Source organism: Mustela lutreola, chromosome 2 (assembly GCF_030435805.1).
Source record: "Mustela lutreola isolate mMusLut2 chromosome 2, mMusLut2.pri, whole genome shotgun sequence".
Taxonomy (NCBI): domain Eukaryota; kingdom Metazoa; phylum Chordata; class Mammalia; order Carnivora; family Mustelidae; genus Mustela; species Mustela lutreola.
In genome coordinates, this window is record NC_081291.1 from 16,177,574 (window position 1) to 16,193,679 (window position 16,106).

General features: G+C 52.8%; 1 protein-coding gene across 1 annotated transcript in view; it reads left to right on the forward strand.

Moving 5' to 3' along the window:
* The window catches only part of LIMD1 (LIM domain containing 1), a 64,230-nt gene that overhangs the window by 17,801 nt on the left and 30,323 nt on the right, over window positions 1–16,106 (forward strand). Inside the window, exon 2 of the mRNA XM_059160677.1 lies at window positions 11,187–11,288. Coding sequence (XP_059016660.1) covers window positions 11,187–11,288 — 102 coding nt within the window. The remainder of the gene's footprint in view (window positions 1–11,186; window positions 11,289–16,106) is intronic.

Consider the following 16,106-nt stretch of genomic DNA (forward strand, 5'->3'; position numbering starts at 1 on the left):
GAGCTTCAGGTGCATGGGAGAGAGGGCAGAGGCAAGGAAGGCCCCGGGTGCAGGTAGGAGGATGCTGGTTGTGTTATCTACACCCACAGCTCTTGACCTTGGCTGCCCCTTAGATCCATCTGAGGTGCACTGGCCGCATCCCCAGACTGGAACCAGAGTCTCTGGAGGTGGTGGTGGAGAATGACCATCGGCATGGTGGGGGGTCAGGGGGCCCAGCACCCACGGCCTCCGGGGGTGGGGGTTGTGAACTTCCGTGGAGCCAGGAGGAAGACTCTTGCTGGGGTCATTGGTCCAGCTCTGCCCCGAACGCTTGGCCCCTTTTGCAGAACCTGTTGACTCCCAGAGCCACCAGGGTCCACAGGCTGCAGCCTTCGGCCAAGGAAAAACCTTGTTCAACCTGTGGCCAGAATAACTCGTTCACCTGTGCCCCACGGAGACTGCCCCCTCCCAGCCAACTCCCAAGCTTGACTGCCTGCCCTGACCCCTGCCTTGATCCCTTTGCGGCACAGTAGGGGGGTCCTGGATGTGCGATCCCATGTGGTGTGTGGTGTCGGGGCGGAGTAGAGAGGATGCCCTGGGGTGGCCACTGTGGGGTGGGGGCGGCCACCCTCCTCATGGAGAGAAGAGCAGGCACCGGGATGGGGCAAGGCCCAAACCAGAGCTGGGGTTAGGGGGGTGGAGGCCGGGGAAGGTTGCAGGGCCCCGTGGGCTAGTCTGATGGAGCCTTCTTATTTCAAACCTTATCATACCAACCAGAGGTACCCCCTGGGTCGTCACCCGGGTTGGCTGTGTGTTTGGCCAAAGGAGGGCTGCAGGGTTGGCTGCCCAGCCATCCGCGGGAAGGAGGCAGGAGTCCTTTCGTCTCCAAGCTTCACGCTGAGGCTGCTTTCTGGCCTCCCTGTTCGTCAATCCAGCCTTTGCAAGGGAGTGGGGAAGGGGCTGTGACCTTAACCCAAAGTTGCTTTTTGGCTCTGGGTGCCTGGGAGATCGTTTAATCCCAATTTGGGATAACTGATTTCACGTGGAACATGGCCCCGGCGAGGTGTGTCTGCATTTGATCAGTAATACTGTGTTACTGGTTCTCCAGTAGTTTTCCTGGAGCTTGGGAGGGTGCGGGGGTGGGGGGGTGGGGGTGGGGAATGCTCGGGGCCATAGTGAGAGCCGGTTCAGTCCCACTGAGGCCAGAGAGCTTTACCTTTCCTCTGTTCTATGGATTTGAGGTTTCACTGATTGACTGATTGATTGATTTGAGAAAAGTTTCTTTCTCTCTAAAGCACTTTGCGAACCACAGCTCTGCACAGAGAGGTGACATGAGCTGTCCATCACCGGGCCCTTAGCAGGCCGTGGTAGGAACAGTAATCATCAAATGTCCAGTTCCTGGCTTTTTGTCCGCTTCCGGTGAATTGAAAAGCTCCTCTATTAAGGCCCGTTCTCCCTGTTCTGGCTTCTTCAGGACATGACCATCCGTGTTAGTTGTGTTCCGCCTGGTACCCAGTATTTCTTCTTAGCACCTGGAAGACCAAAGAAAGCTCTGGACCAGTGCCAGAGGCCGTGCCTCTCCCTCTTCCCCCAGCCTCCTGGATGACAGGGATCAACCTTGAAGGAGCCCGTCAAGGGTTAAGGTAGGGGCTCTGTCTTCCAGGAGGTTCTGCCTGGAAGCAGCCCCAGGAGGTGTGAGCCACAGGGGTCCTCCACGGACTCCGGAGACTCTCCCAGCAGGAAACCTGGCCCCTCCTGCAAACCCTGGGGAGGGTCCCCCCATGAGTCTGGCCTGCTGCCTGCGGTGCATGACGGGATGTGTGTCTGTCTTTCCCTGTCCTTCCTCTCCAGCGCCACACACACCTCCTCGTTCAGGACTGTACTTCCTGTCGCCTCCCATGTCCCAGGGGCCCCATCGGGAGTTTCCTCGTGTCCAGCCCAGCTGGCTCCTTGCAGCCACATTGATCATCCTAGCTGTGCACCTGCCTCTGGCTTTCTTACCTTTTCCCCAACCTGCACCACCCTCCCCTCCCTGGACTCTGCCTTTCGGATGCATCCAGTCCTTGTCCGGGACCTCCCCTGTGTTCCTTCGGTCTGTGGGGCTGCCAGAGCCAGAAGCTACCGGGTCTCCGCCCTCCTCGAGCTCATCGTCCTGTTAGGTAAGAGGAGACATAAACCGTGAGACCCACCTGGGCCACAAGCCATGAAAGACAGGTGGACGAGGCACTCAAACAGTCCCTGGTGGCTCTCGGCGTCCCGCCGTACATCATTTAAAACAGGAAAGTGTCCCTAGTCCTTGCCCTTTCCTGTGGGAATATTATGATTTTTAAAAGAATCCCAGATGGCCACTTTGGAAGGCATTTGGACAGTTTTTTTTTTTTTTCTTTTCAAAATGCAACATACTCTTCCCATACATCCCGGCAATGTCGCGCTGTGGTGTTTATCCAGAAGAACTGAAAACACGTCTGCACCAATGTATTTATAGCAGCTTTCTTCGTAATTGCCCAAGCTTGGAGCAAGCCAGATGTCCTTCAGGAGGGGAACGGACACATAAACGGTGGTCTCTCCAGACAGTGTCGTCTTACCCAGCGCCGCTCAAGAGGAATGAGCCATCCAGCTGTGACAAGACGTGGGGGGACCTTAAATGCATATTACCGAGCAAGGCATGTCAATCCGAAAAGGCCACGTACCGTACGATGCCACTTCCATGACGTTCTGGAAAAGGCAAAACGATGGAGACACTAAGAAGATTAGCAGTTGCCAGGGGTTGGGGGAGGGAGGGAGGGATGAGCGGGGGGGAGCACGGAGGATTTTGAGGGCAGTGAAACTTTCCGTGTGCTGTTGTGATGATGGAGACGGGTCAGACACATTTGTGCAAACCCACTGGGTGTTTAGCAGCTCATGTAAGTTACGGACTCTGACTCTGGGTGATGGTGTGTGAATGTGGGTTCATCCGTTGGAACACATGTAGCCCTCTGGTGGGGGATGCTGATGGCGGGGGGAGGCAGTGCACATGGAGGGGGCAGGAATATACAGGAAATCACTCCCTTCTGCTCAGTTTTGTTTTTTTTTATTTGACAGAGAGAGAGATCACAAGTAGCCAGAGAGACAGGCAGAGAGAGAAGGGGAAGCAGGCTTGCCGCTGAGCAGAGAGCCTGATGCGGGACTCGATCCCAGGACCCTGAGATCATGACCTGAGCCGGAGGCAGAGGCTTAACCCACTGAGCCACCCAGGTGCCCCCTCTTCTGCTCAGTTTTAATGTGATCTTCAAACGGTTCTGACAAATCATTTCTGTTAATGGAAGTGCCAGAAGGAAGCCAACCAAAATGATAAATGTCATGGTAGAAAGAAGTCCCCACCAAGTCCAAAGATCTTTCAAAACACCCGCCCTCACCTGCCCCTAACCCCCGCCCCCGCCCCAGTTCCCCAAGCTCCTGCAGTCATCCTGGGAAGCAGAGGCCCCGGGCACAGGTACATTTTCTGCTGAGGTCTCATCGTGCCCAGGACCCCAGGCCGCGTCTCTGGTCGGGAGGGGTGGGTTTGGCCTCTGCCTCAGAGTTGCAGCCAAGAAAGGGCTGTGCTTGTCCCCCTTCCCCCCCGCCCAGCGAGCTTTATTTGTGGATTTGCTGGTGCCCCAACATGTGAAAACATGAAACTTGGAGCCCTTGGACCTTTTCTGCCTCTTTACTCTTTACTCTTTTAATCCCTCTTATAAATGCAGTGTGTGGGGACACCTGGGAGGCTCAGTGGGTTAAGCGTCTGCCTTCGGCTCAGGTCATGATCTCAGGGTCCTGGGATCAAGCCCCGCATCAGGCTCCCTGCTCAGCGGGGAGCCTGCCTGCTTCTTCCTCTCCTGCTACTGCTCCTCCTACTTGTGCTCTCTTGCTCTGTCTAATAAATAAATAAATCTTTTGAAAAAATAAATAAATGCAGTGTGTGGACTAGAGAGGACCCAGTGTCTACTTATCCCGACTTTGGGCATTCTTTTTAATCATTGAACATCTGTTTCTTTGCCTGTGAAGTGATGATAATGATGTTCTGTGGGTCTGTTATTAAAGGAAGAAACACATCTAAATTGTGCTCCACCATTCTAAAGATAGAGTCACAGGGCTGGATAACCTCCTTCCTGAGACGACCCAAAAAAAAAAAAAAACCACCAACGAACCAAAACCAGACCAAGTGTTTAGACCAAAGGTTCTCAGGACACTGGACATCAGTCAACACAGAATGGTGATTTTTGAGAGACAGGAAGCAAGTGAGGCAGGCCCCGTGGTTGGCTGCCATGTGCTGCCTTGAGACAGAGTCCAGGCTGTGACACAGGGAAGTTGAGGCAGAGCCCGCTCGACTCCTGTTGTGTTCAGATGCAGCTGACAGTCCGAGGAGATAAAGCAGCTGGAGTGAGTAGGACTCTAGCAAATTCTTTACAAAGCATGCATCTGAGAAAAGCACTTGTATCCTTGTTACAAAAGTAATTCTCAGGGTGCCTGGGTGGCTCCATCAGCTGGGTGTCCGATTCCTGATTTCAGCTCAGGTTGTGATCTCAGGGTCATGGGATCGAGCCCCGCGTCTGTCTCTGTGCTCAACATGGAGTCTGCTCGAGACTCTCTCTCTTCCTCTCCCTCTGCCCCTCCCCCCTTTAAATAAATACATCTTTTAAAAGAATAAAAGTAATTCTCATAGCTTAACCAAAAAAAAAAAAAAAAAAAACAGACAAAAGATCTGAACAGCCCCTTCCCTTCCCTAGAGACGATAGAGACAGTAAATCAACACATGAGAAGTTGCTCAGGCCATAACATCGTTCGTCACTGGAAAAAGAAAATTAAAATCCCAAGGAGATGTCACTGTGGCCCTCGTAGAATGGATAAAATTAAACAGACTGTCCTTCCAAGCGCTGGGAAGGATGCGGAGAAATTAGAAGTCTGGTAAACTGCCGGCGGGGCTGTACGATGTTGAATTTCTCCGGGAATCAGTTGGGCATCTTCTTAGAAAGTTAAACGTATACTTACTGTAAGACCCAGCCGTTCAGCCCCTAGGTCTTGCCCCGAGAAGAAAGGAAACACATTTCTGTATGCACCCTTGTGCGTGAGTTGCTGCGTTTACTTGTCACGGTCCCACCCTGGAAACATCTCAGCCGTCCATCCACAGGGCAGCAGAAAAACGCGTTGTGATGTGTTTGGACAGACACGGGACACTACGCAGCCATGGCAAGGAATGAACACTTCCTACGTGCAGCAAGAAGAAGCCGGACCGAAGAGCGTGCATATTTATATAACCTCTAGAAAACACAGACCCGTCTGTGATCCCAGAAAGCAGATCAGTGGTTGCCTGAGGAATGGAGGCAGGAGGATGTGCAAAAGGCACACAGTGGGGGAGAATCTTGGGGGATGGCGGGTGTGTTCACTGTCCTGAGTGTGGCAGTGACTTCGTAGGTTTCTAGAGCTGTCAAAGTTATCAAATTGTACACTTTATTCTTTTAAACTTTTTAATTAGATTTTATTTGTTTGTCGGAGAGCGAATGGGCACAGGCAGGGGGAGGGGCAGGGGGCGAGGGAGAAGCAGACTTCCCATCGAGCAGGGAGCCTGATGCAGGGACTTCGATCCCAGGATCCTGAGATCATGACCTGAGCCGAAGGCAGAGGCTCAACTGACTGAGCCACCCAGGCGTCCCCAAACTGTACACTTTAAATGTGTGATGTTTACCCTATGTGACTTATATCTCCTTAAAGCTGTTTTCCAAGAGGTCATGCTGGCTATGGTTTGGAGAATAGATTTCAGGCAGTGGGTCTAACTGCAGGGGAGAGAAATGCATGTCCCTCTCTTCTAAACATGTAATTCCTTCTTCCCCTTACTTTCTTCCTGGTTTGTGAGCTCAGATGATAAGAGTAACATGGATGACATTTTTCTTCTTTTCCGCTGTTGGGCATTTCTCTAAAATCCTACAGCTAAGGGGCCACATGAAAGCGAAGGGGTTGAGTAGCCTTCTTGCTGAGCCCTGCCTTGCGAGGACTCTGTCTTCTCTTTCCCGGACCTGCTACTACTCATACTCATGGTGCCCTGACACCAGATGTGCAGGCTTTCCTACCGCCACCAGTGGGCTGTCCCGAGACCCCATTCAGTTCTGACTCTCTTGACCCGTGGGTGGCACAGCCCTCGCAGACCAGGGCTCTATCCCACAAAACTGCCGTCATGGCAGCTGCCATCACAAGTCCCCATGGTTTCCTCCTCGAGCTCAACCATCACTAGAACAGCTCACGGAACTCAGGGAAACAGGGAAATATAAAATCATTATTTTATAATAAGGTGTGTGCTAAAGGATACAGAAGAACCAGCAGGAAGCAGGGGTGCATGGGGTGAGGTCTGGGAGGGTCCCAAGCGTGGGAGCTTCTGCCCTGTGGAGTAAGGGGATGGGCACTCTCCCGGCACGTGGACGCATGGGCCATCCCAGAAGCTGTCCAAACCCCATGCTTTGGGGATTTTTCTGGCAGCTTCATGTAGACATGATGGATCATTAACTTGCTTTCCAGCCGTTCTCCCCTCTGGGAAGGATGGGGGTGGGGGAGGAAGTTCTAAGCTTCGAATCATGGCTTGGTCTTCCCAGCAACCAGCCCCCATCCGGGATGCTCCCATCACCAGGAAATTCCAAGGGATTTAGGAGCTCTGTGTCAGGAACTGGGGTCAAAGACCAAGTACTAGAAGGAACTGGGGACAGAGACCAGTGGATATATTTCTTAGGTCATGAGCCCTGGGCACTTAGTGAACTCCCAGGGCAGGTCTGCCGGTGACACTGGTCAGCGCTCCTATTACAGGGGGCAGATTCTAGTTTCCCACATCCTTGGGTGACCGTTCCCCGAGGGCAGTCACATCGCTCACCGTCCCCGCCAATCTAGAGGGAGCCTGGTTCCGAGCGAGTGACAGAGAAGCCTTTGTGGGCTGGGAGGGCAGGAGGGGCCGAGTGAGGGTCTGTGTGGGGGAAAGCCCCGTGGCTGGGGTCCCAGGTGGGAAGACAGCGCTGTGTGCTGGGAACAGGGCAGAAGGGGAGGTGGGCTGGGGTGGTTGGTGGGCGCTCTGGGGCAGGGCTGGGCTTAGGTTCAAATCCGCAAGCAGGGAGTGTATTGAATGTGAGAAAGGACACCCCCAGAGTGTGGTGGGAATCACCACAGCTGCCAACCCAATAGGAAGAACAGGACCTTTAGGTTGGAACCTGGGCTCGAATTCCGTCTCCCAGACCTACTGGCTGTGTGTCTGTCAGTTACAGGGCCTTTCTAGATTGTGAATAAAACGCGTTTATCCAACAAGTCCTTCACTGGATGGAAACTCCCATCATGAAGTTGGGTAGGTACGTTATTCCCTAGAATATGACATTTCCTTTTTTTTTTTTTTTCATTTTTTCCAACCAAAGGAAGACTAGACCTATTTCCTGCCTGTTTAGTACCTTCCTGTGCATGTACCACAAGGCCCAGGGATGAAATACCTTCCCACCTACTTGGCTTCTCACGGGCTCTTCCTCGCTGCGTGACCGACGGCTGAGAGCACCAGCGGCTTCCTTCCTCGCTTTGTGCCCGTGCTGGGTGGTCGGAGAGGCGGGAAAGGGGGTCAGCAGCCTGGAGGACGTGGGCTGCAGGAGTCAGAGTCGGGGCAGGGGGAGGCAAAAGCCAGTAGGTCAGAGCCCCTCAGGTGGAGAGGAAACCAGAGGAGAAGCCTCTGGGGGTGGGGGGGTGGGGAGGAAGGCCTGTGGAACCGCGATAAAGACACGGGAAACCCCGAGAGGCCCGTGCACTTGTCCTTGTCCCCTTGGTGATGCTGTCGTCCTGCCACTCGCTTTCCGAGTGGGAACGGGAGAGGGGTCTGACTTTACTCCCCAGACCCAACCAACAGGAGTCCACGTCCTCGTGGTGAGTTGGCAGCATCCCACGGACTCCGAGATGCATCGGGCCTTTCCTCTTTGGGGCCCCGTCTAGAAGGCTGGCCCTCTTCCCACACCCACCCTGTGGACAGGTGAAAGGGCTGCCCACCCCGCGGGGTCTCCGGGCCCCTCTGGTCTCTGCTGCTCACATCTCACATCGTTAGCCAAGAGGCCACAGTGATCGACAGGGAAGAGGTGATAATTGCCTCGGGGGTGGTTTCGTTGCCTATTCCCGGGCAGAATTAGAATTCTCTTTCTTGGACATCCTGTCCAGTCTGGGGATGGTCTCCTTTGTACTTTGGTTACTGCCCAAAGAGAGCTTTGTTGACTGTTGTGGGGATCTGGAGTCAGGCCAGTCTAGGGGCTTGGAATGGGTGTTTTTGGACATGGATCTCAGGATGGTCTAGTGAGTACCTTGCCAGTGCCTGAGATGGATGTTTTTGGAGACAGTGTTTTCCTTCATTATCACATGTGTTGAAAACGGAAGGTGAGGGCACTGGGGAATTTGCTAGGGTGCTGGAAATATTCTTTCTTGCTCTGTTTTTGCATTTCCTAGGTCGTCTGTCCAAACCCATCAGATGGTAGACATCATTTGTGCATTTCACTGTTCATGGATTTTATCCTGAAAAAATAATAGTAGAGGAACCTGGATGGCTCAGTCAGTTAAGCGTCTGCCTCTGGCTCAGGTCATGATCTCAGGGTCCTGGGATCCAGCCCCGTGTCAGGCTCCCTGCTCAGAGGGAAGCCTGCTTCTCCCCCTCCTCCCCACTCATGCTCTGTCTCATTATCTCTGTCCCTCTCAAATAAATAAAATCTTTAAAAAATAAAAAAATAATTGTAAGCGAATAATAAACTCTTAATGATTTACAGGCTGACGTGCTTAGGGATGAGGTGGACTGCTGCCTTCACCTTGATTTTAAAAAATGCATCAAAACTGAGGCACCTGGGTGGCTCAGTCAGTTAAGCCACTGCCTTTGGCTCAGGTCATGATCTCAGGGTCCTGGGATCAAGTCCTGCATCTGGCTCCTTGCTCAGCAGGGAGCCTGCTTCTCTGCTTCTCTGCCTCTGTCTACCACTCTGCCCACTTATGTGCTCTCTCTCTCTCTCTCTGACAAATAAATAAATAAAATCTTTTTTTAAAAAATGCATCAAAACTAAGAGGAGTTGTTGGATTGATTGATAGTGGATTGTTCACGATTGTAGAATGGGTGGGGGGGTGCGTATGGCTGTTTTTTCTTCCAACCTCTCTGCTTGTTTGAACATCTCATAATAAAATGCCGAAACAGAAGAACTGACAGGAACTACTGCTTGTGCCCTCTAGAGCTTTCCATAAACGATTTCCCGAGACAGCTTGGTTTCCAGGCTGATACCCCACTCCTCCTGCAGGCACCCTCACTCGCTTCCCCTGGGAGCACTGATGAAGCGAACGGAGGGTTCGTGGCTTGGTGTGCCCTCTGCGAGGCTGGTGTGGTCGCTGTGGGTGCATTGCACAAAACGGGTGTTAGCTTGGACCTCCTTGAGGGAGACGCAGTCCGTGACCTTGAATCAATAGAACTCTGAAACGTGGGGCTTCCTACCCTGTAGGCAGAAGCCTGGGGATTTGCAGCCGGAGACCAGCCTGACCCAGATTTCAAAGAGGGTGCCCGAGCTCCTGCTGACCAAGAACTCAAGCTCATTGGCCGCTGGACCCTGGGTGTGCGCATATGTGTGTGTGTTCGAAAATCTTAATGTTAGGGGTTCCTGGGTGGCTCAGGGGGTTAAAGCCTCTGCCTTCGGCTCAGGTCATGATCTCAGGGTCCTGGAATCGAGCCCACATTGGGCTCTCTGCTCAGCAGGGAGCCTGCTTCCTCCTCTCTCTGCCTGCCTCCCCGCCTACTTGTGATCTCTGTCTGTCAAATAAATAAATAAAATCTTAAAAAAAAAATCTTAATGTTACATTCAGATGCTTTTTTGACACTAGACTTTTGTTAGCTATAAAGTCACGCCTGGGGCGCCTGGGTGGCTCAGTGGTTAAGCCGCTGCCTTCGGCTCAGGTCATGATCTCAGGGTCCTGGGATCGAGTCCCGCATCGGGCTCACTGCTCAGCAGGGAGTCTGCTTCCTCCTCTCTCTCTCTCTGCCTGCCTCTCTGCCTACTTGTGATTTCTCTCTGTCAAATAAATAAATAAAATCTTTAAAAAAAAATAAATAAAAAATAAATAAATAAATAAATAAATAAAGTCACGCCTGCTCTTCCAAGAACTTTTTTTTTTTTTTAATAGAGAACATGCAAAGAAGTAAAACCAACCATAATTTTAGAACCTCAAGAAACCATTCTTTCTATTTTGGTATATTTATTCCCCGAATTTTTTTTTTTTTTTTTTAATCTCACACAGTGTTTCTGTCACTGTGATGTTTCTCCCTCTACTCCAGTCATGTAGCCAGTGGACTGTGGCGTTCAAGTCCAAGAGCCGGACCTCCGCTTTGCCGTCTGGGGCGGAGGCAACCCATTCTGGAAGCTGGTCGTTTGCAGAGCGCCCTTGATGGCCGCTCCTGGGAACATGCAGGGCAGTGGAATGAACCTCTTTTTCCAAATTGAGAGCTGATGCGCAGAGAAGGTACCAGGCTAACTCCTGCCACGTGGGAAAGGAGTTGGGTGGGAAGCTGAAGATTAGAGCCTGTCTCCTCATGTTGTCTTCAGAGCTGGAGGGCAGCGCAGTAGGGGGGCCTGGGGTCTTGAAGGGACAACAGGTGGGTGTAGGGCACCTGGCCAGGGAGCCTGTGAGCAAAGGTTAAGCTCAGGGGCCCAGGGGGAGCTTGTTTGGAGGTGAGGGGCAGGAAAGAGCATTGGCTTTGCATTCTGACAGACCTGGGGTTGGGGGCCTGATACTTTTGTATCAGGATAGTCACCTTCATTGGTTCCCAAGGAGAACTGAAGGAAACAATGTTGTTGAAATCGCCTGACCTTTGTGCTTGGCTATTAGGATCGTGGTGTGGTGGGTTGGACATCATCTGATGAACGGTGGGAGTCTTTGAAAGGCTTTGGGCTGGGAAGTAGGGTGACAGAGCAGAGACTTTCTGACTGTTACGCTGGCGTAGAGGACAGCAGGGGGGTGAGGGAGCGGGGCTGGGGCCTGAAGCTCTTTCCTGCAGTTGAAAAGCTGATGGAGAGAGAGAGATCGATTTCAAAGGAGTAATCCACGGGGTTCGGTGATAGGCTGGTTATGGGGGGGGGGGGAGACATCTCACTTTGTTCATTGGCTTTTTTAATGACTCGGTTTACACCCCCCACCCCCCGACTCAACGGCATGTTCTTGCCTTTCAGGAGCCTGCGTGAAGTGCAGCAAAGGCGTGTTCGGGGCCGGCCAGGCCTGCCAGGCCATGGGGAACCTCTACCATGACGCGTGTTTCACCTGCGCAGCCTGCAGTAAGTGTGGGGGGGGGGCGTTGGTGGGGGGACAGGGAGCGTGGGGCCCGGGAAAGGGGGGACAGGGACGAGCATCCTTCCTGGAGACGCTTGACCCGGGCCTTCCACAGTCCCACGCCGGGCAGGCTGGTGTCATTTACAGCCCCAGACCAGGGCCCATTCGAGGAAGGGGACAGGCCCTGAGTGCCAGGCCCCCGAGGGCCGACCTTGGTAATGAGTTGAGTGGGTTCAAAGCAAGCTGTAAGAACGTCAGGTTTGAAATGAAATCTTGCCGTTTGCGACGACGTGGATGGAACTAGAGGGTATGATGCTTAGTGAAATAAGTCAGTCGGAGAAAGACAACTATCATATGATCTCCCTAATATGAGGAAGTGGAAATGCAACCTGCGGGGTTTGGGAGGTAGGAAAAGAATAAATGAAACAAGATGGAATCGGGAGGGAGACAAACCATAAGAGACTCTTAATCTCACAAAACTAACTGAGGGTTGCTGGGGGTCGGGGGATTGGGGGAGGGTGGTGGGGTTATGGACATTGGGGAAGGTATGTGATATGGTGAGTGCTGTGAAGTGTGTAAACCCGGAGATTCACAGACCTGTACCCTGGGGCTAATAATACATTATATGTTTATTTAAAAAAAAAAACAAAACTTAAAAAAAAAAAAAAAACGTCAGGTTTGTAATGATTATCAGAGGTCTCAAGTGGGGGAAGTGTTGGGATTCCCCGCCGTCTGCCCTGTTGTCAGTTACCTCTCCCACCATGGGACCAGCCAACCCGCCCCATGGGAGACGGGTCCTGTTAGCACTCTGTGACCCTGCTCTGATCTAGAGGCCGCTCCGTGCGTGTGAGGTACGAGTGTGTGCGTGAAAGCCCGTGTGTGTCCACTGCAGGGGTGTCTGGGCCTGTGAACACACACACCTGTGGGCATCTCTACCCCGCATACACACAGTGACTAAAGCAGACAGTGTAGTCTGAGTCTTAACTGTATAAGAGTTGCGATCCTTCCTCTTCCTAGAAAATGATCTTTCCGTTTTGGCTCCTGTAACTGTTTCTCAATATTTGCTGTTTTCCAGGGGAAAAGAAAATATTAAGTAGAAGCTGGTTTTCATCTCAAACAATTGCCAGTTGAACTAAGAAAGTTTTTCAGGGCTAGTGGGGGACGGGCACTGCTGAGTCTGTCGGGACAGGACTAACATGCATTTCCATAATGGGTTGAATTTTTCTTCAAATGATGACCAACACAGACACTTAAGGAAAACACAGCTGGTTGGGGATTTTTCTGGGTCTAGCCTCTAAGGCCCTCGTGTTCTGGTTTCTGTCGTAATGCTTCCTATAATTTGTCACAAACTGAACTTTCTCTTCTGCCTCTGTATCTCCGATCACACTGTCCCACAGGATCTGCTCTCCCCACTTGCTTCATACGTTTAAGTTCTGTCCAGCCATTAGGGCCCAGCTCAAAGGCTGCCTCTTCCAAGAAGCCTTCCCTGTTCTCCTAGTGGAAGAAATGGCTTTGTCTTGAGCTCGGCATGCCCCAGTGTTGTCACGTAGTGTGAACCACACTCTCTGAGACTTCGTGCCAGCAGGCTGGGCCCTAGAACAGAGCTGCTGTAGGAATAAGGACAGACATTTCATCCCAGGGGCAATGCTGCACACTCCTGTTCCCCAAGGGGCCTGCACCGCTCCTGTCGTGGGTAAGCACATACCTTCCTCTGCACTTGTGGGGAGCACTTGGAGACGCCGGTAGGTGTCTGAGCAGCTTCTGTTGGGTGCTAGAAGTAATTTACTTTTGTTCCATTGGCTTCTTACTGCCCTGCGATTCCTTTCAGCAGAAGGAGGCCCCTGGGCCTTCCACATCCTGGCCCGGCAGGTCCTCAAGTGTGTCTCTGTGAACACTGGCGCCGTGCAGACGGCACGGCTGGGGCTGGGCCTGTTCCCTCCTTTGTTGGCAGAAGGAAAAAAAAAAAGTGGGGGTCCAGAGAGGAGAAGAGAATTTCTTAAGATCGAAGACCTCGCGATGGCGCTGGCACCCGAATCCAAGGCTCCTGGATCTAATTAGCTTCGCACAGCCCCGTTTTTCTGGTCTGTGAGTGTGTCTGTTAGTGAGCATATAGGTGTGTGTGATTTCTCCTTTCCTGTTTCGTTAGGAAAATGATCTAGCTTACCCCGCTGTCTGCCGTGGAAATAGAATTCTGTACCTATGTACCCACTCCCCGGCTGTTACTGATGCTTTATGAAAACAGAGTGTCGGGGTCCTGCCGAGGATACCCCAGAGGGGCACCCAGCTAGCTCCCCTGGGTCCTTGTCCCACACATTGAGGAGGAGGACACTGAAACAAAAGGGTCCAGAAGACTCCGGTGGGGGTGGGAGTCACGGGATGCCAGCCGCCAGCGCCGCGAGGTGCAGGGCTGTGCTGGGGGGAGGCTGATGAGAGACTGTCTGGCCTGGGACAGCTCCCGGGGAGCCGCGGGCGCCCATGGACGATGCTGATCCGGAGCCTGCCTGCAGCCTCCCACCCGCTGTGTCCCGGGAGGACGGCGAGGGGTTCCGCCCCTCAGACAAACCCACGCCTCAGTGGATGGTGCGAGTTCTCCGGGGCACTGCGGAGGGCTCCCCAACACAGACACCTGTGTTTCCCTGCTGCCTCACTCCCACCCCGACAAGAAGCCACAGGACAGAGCACAGGGAGAAGAGTAGGGGGAGAGACCCAGCACAGGTGTGTTTTGCTTTTTTTTTTTTTTTTTTTTTTTAAGATTTTATTTATTTATTTGAGAGAGAGCGTGAGAGAGCAGAAGGTCGGGCCCGGAGCCCGATGCAGGATTCGATCCTGGTACTCCCGGGATCATGACCTGAGCCAAAGGCCATTGCTTAACCTAAACTGAGTCACCCAGGCGCCCTGGCACAGGTGTTTTTACCTGGACGTTTTACCTGGCAGGTTTTGTCCAAGCAGATATGCAGTTCTCCAAGCTGGGATCACAGTGCTGTTCCGTCCTTTCTGACGTAAACCTGCCGTGAACTCACCCACACCTCCACGGCCTCCAGAAGGACGATCTGAGCCGTTACAGAGGCATCGGCGGCCTCGTGCCACGGGTTTGGGGCATGTGGCTCACGTGGGGTTTCCAGTGGTTACATGCAGCCCGCTTCCCTGCCCGGATGTCTTCGTGCCTCTGGACCCTCTCTTCCCTCTGCTGAATTGTCTCTGTGGTGTTCTTCCCGGGAGGAATGTGGGCGCGGCGTGGGGGGGTATTCATGTGGTTTGTTAAAGTCCCGCCTTTCTCCACGGTTCTGCGGACGGCCAGTGTGTGTGGTTGCCATGGGGATGTGTGTGTGGGGTATGTCTCCCTTATCTCCCCTGACCCCCGCTGCTCCTGCCCACCCCAAGTGGCAGTGCTGTCAACTGGGGCCCTCGGGAAGCCATTGGCACAGTGTGGAGCAGAAGGAGGGTCAGCACAGAGAGCAGGCTCGACCTTGGCCGCGGCCACGCTCCGTGGCAGACGCCGCGTGTCCACTGGCCTGAGGAGATGCTGGCGCCCAGTTGTGGCTGAGAGAGGGGTAGTGAGGAGGAAGAAGGTGTGGGTCAAGGGGGGCCCACCTCAGCACCTTCTAGAACAGACCATGAAGGGGAGGGAAGGCAAGGCTCCGTGTCCTTGCTTTCAGCAGTTTTGGGTCCAAAATGTCAGATTTTTTTTTTTAAGATTTTATTTATTTATTTGACACTCAGAGATCACAGGTAGACAGAGAGGCAGGCAGAGAGAGAGGAGGAAGTAGGCTCCCTGCTGAGCAGAGAGCACGATTCGGGGCTTGATCCCAGGACCCCAGGATCATGACCTGAGCCAAAGACAGAGGCTTTAACCCACAGAACCACTCAGGTGCCCTGCAAAATGTCAGATTTTGTTCATTTTGTGAAGACCGAATAACTTCCATCCTGAAGTCCAGGTGAAACCTGTTTGCCATGTCTACGTTCATGGTTGCTGTGATTTTTTTTTTGTCTCTATGAGCTGGAAATGATGGAGCAGATAGGAGACTCCTTGTGCCCTCCTGCCCTGAAGCCCACAGAGCACAAGAACTGGGGCCTGGGCGTGGGATGGGGGGGCAGGCAGGTCGGAGCAGATGGAAATTGTGCCAATACAGGTCTGAGCTCAGGGAGAGGCCACAGATGACCAGAGGGTTTCACTCGGGACGGTGCTGGGATGTACGAGTCACGGCCAGGATGGGTGGTTTTCAGTGTCGCTGGAGGTGTGCTGTGATGTGCCAGCTGAGCCTCCGGGAAAACGTACCGTGAGATGAGGAGTGTACGCGGTTGCCCATCCACCTCCCCAAAACCACACACTGCGCCATTAGAGATCATGAATGGATCTCGTCCTGAAATCTCACCCCTTTAGACCCAGTCAGGCCAAAGTCTGTCTGAGTTACCGAAAAGCCTGCATCTAGAGCTCTAAAAAAGTACCATTTCATTACTTCAAGGAAAGGAAACAATGAGAATTAAGCCCAACTTGGTGGAAGAGAGGTTCTTGAGTAAGTCGGTGGTTGGTGACTGACACCCCATCATATCCAGCAGGTTCTGAAGTCGGGGGATTTTTGTCAACTGGTTTTATTTTTAAGGTTTTATTTATTCATGTGAGAAAGAGAGTGACAAATAGCATGAGTGGAGGGGAGCAGCAGAGGGAGAGGGAGAAGCAGGCTCCCCAGTGAACAGAGAGCCTGATGCGGGACTCGATCCCAGGACCCTGAGATCATGACCTGAGCCGAAGGCAGATGCTTCACCGGCTGAGCCACCCAGGCGCCTTTCTGTTTTGTTTTCCTTGCAAAGTCTAAATACTGCCC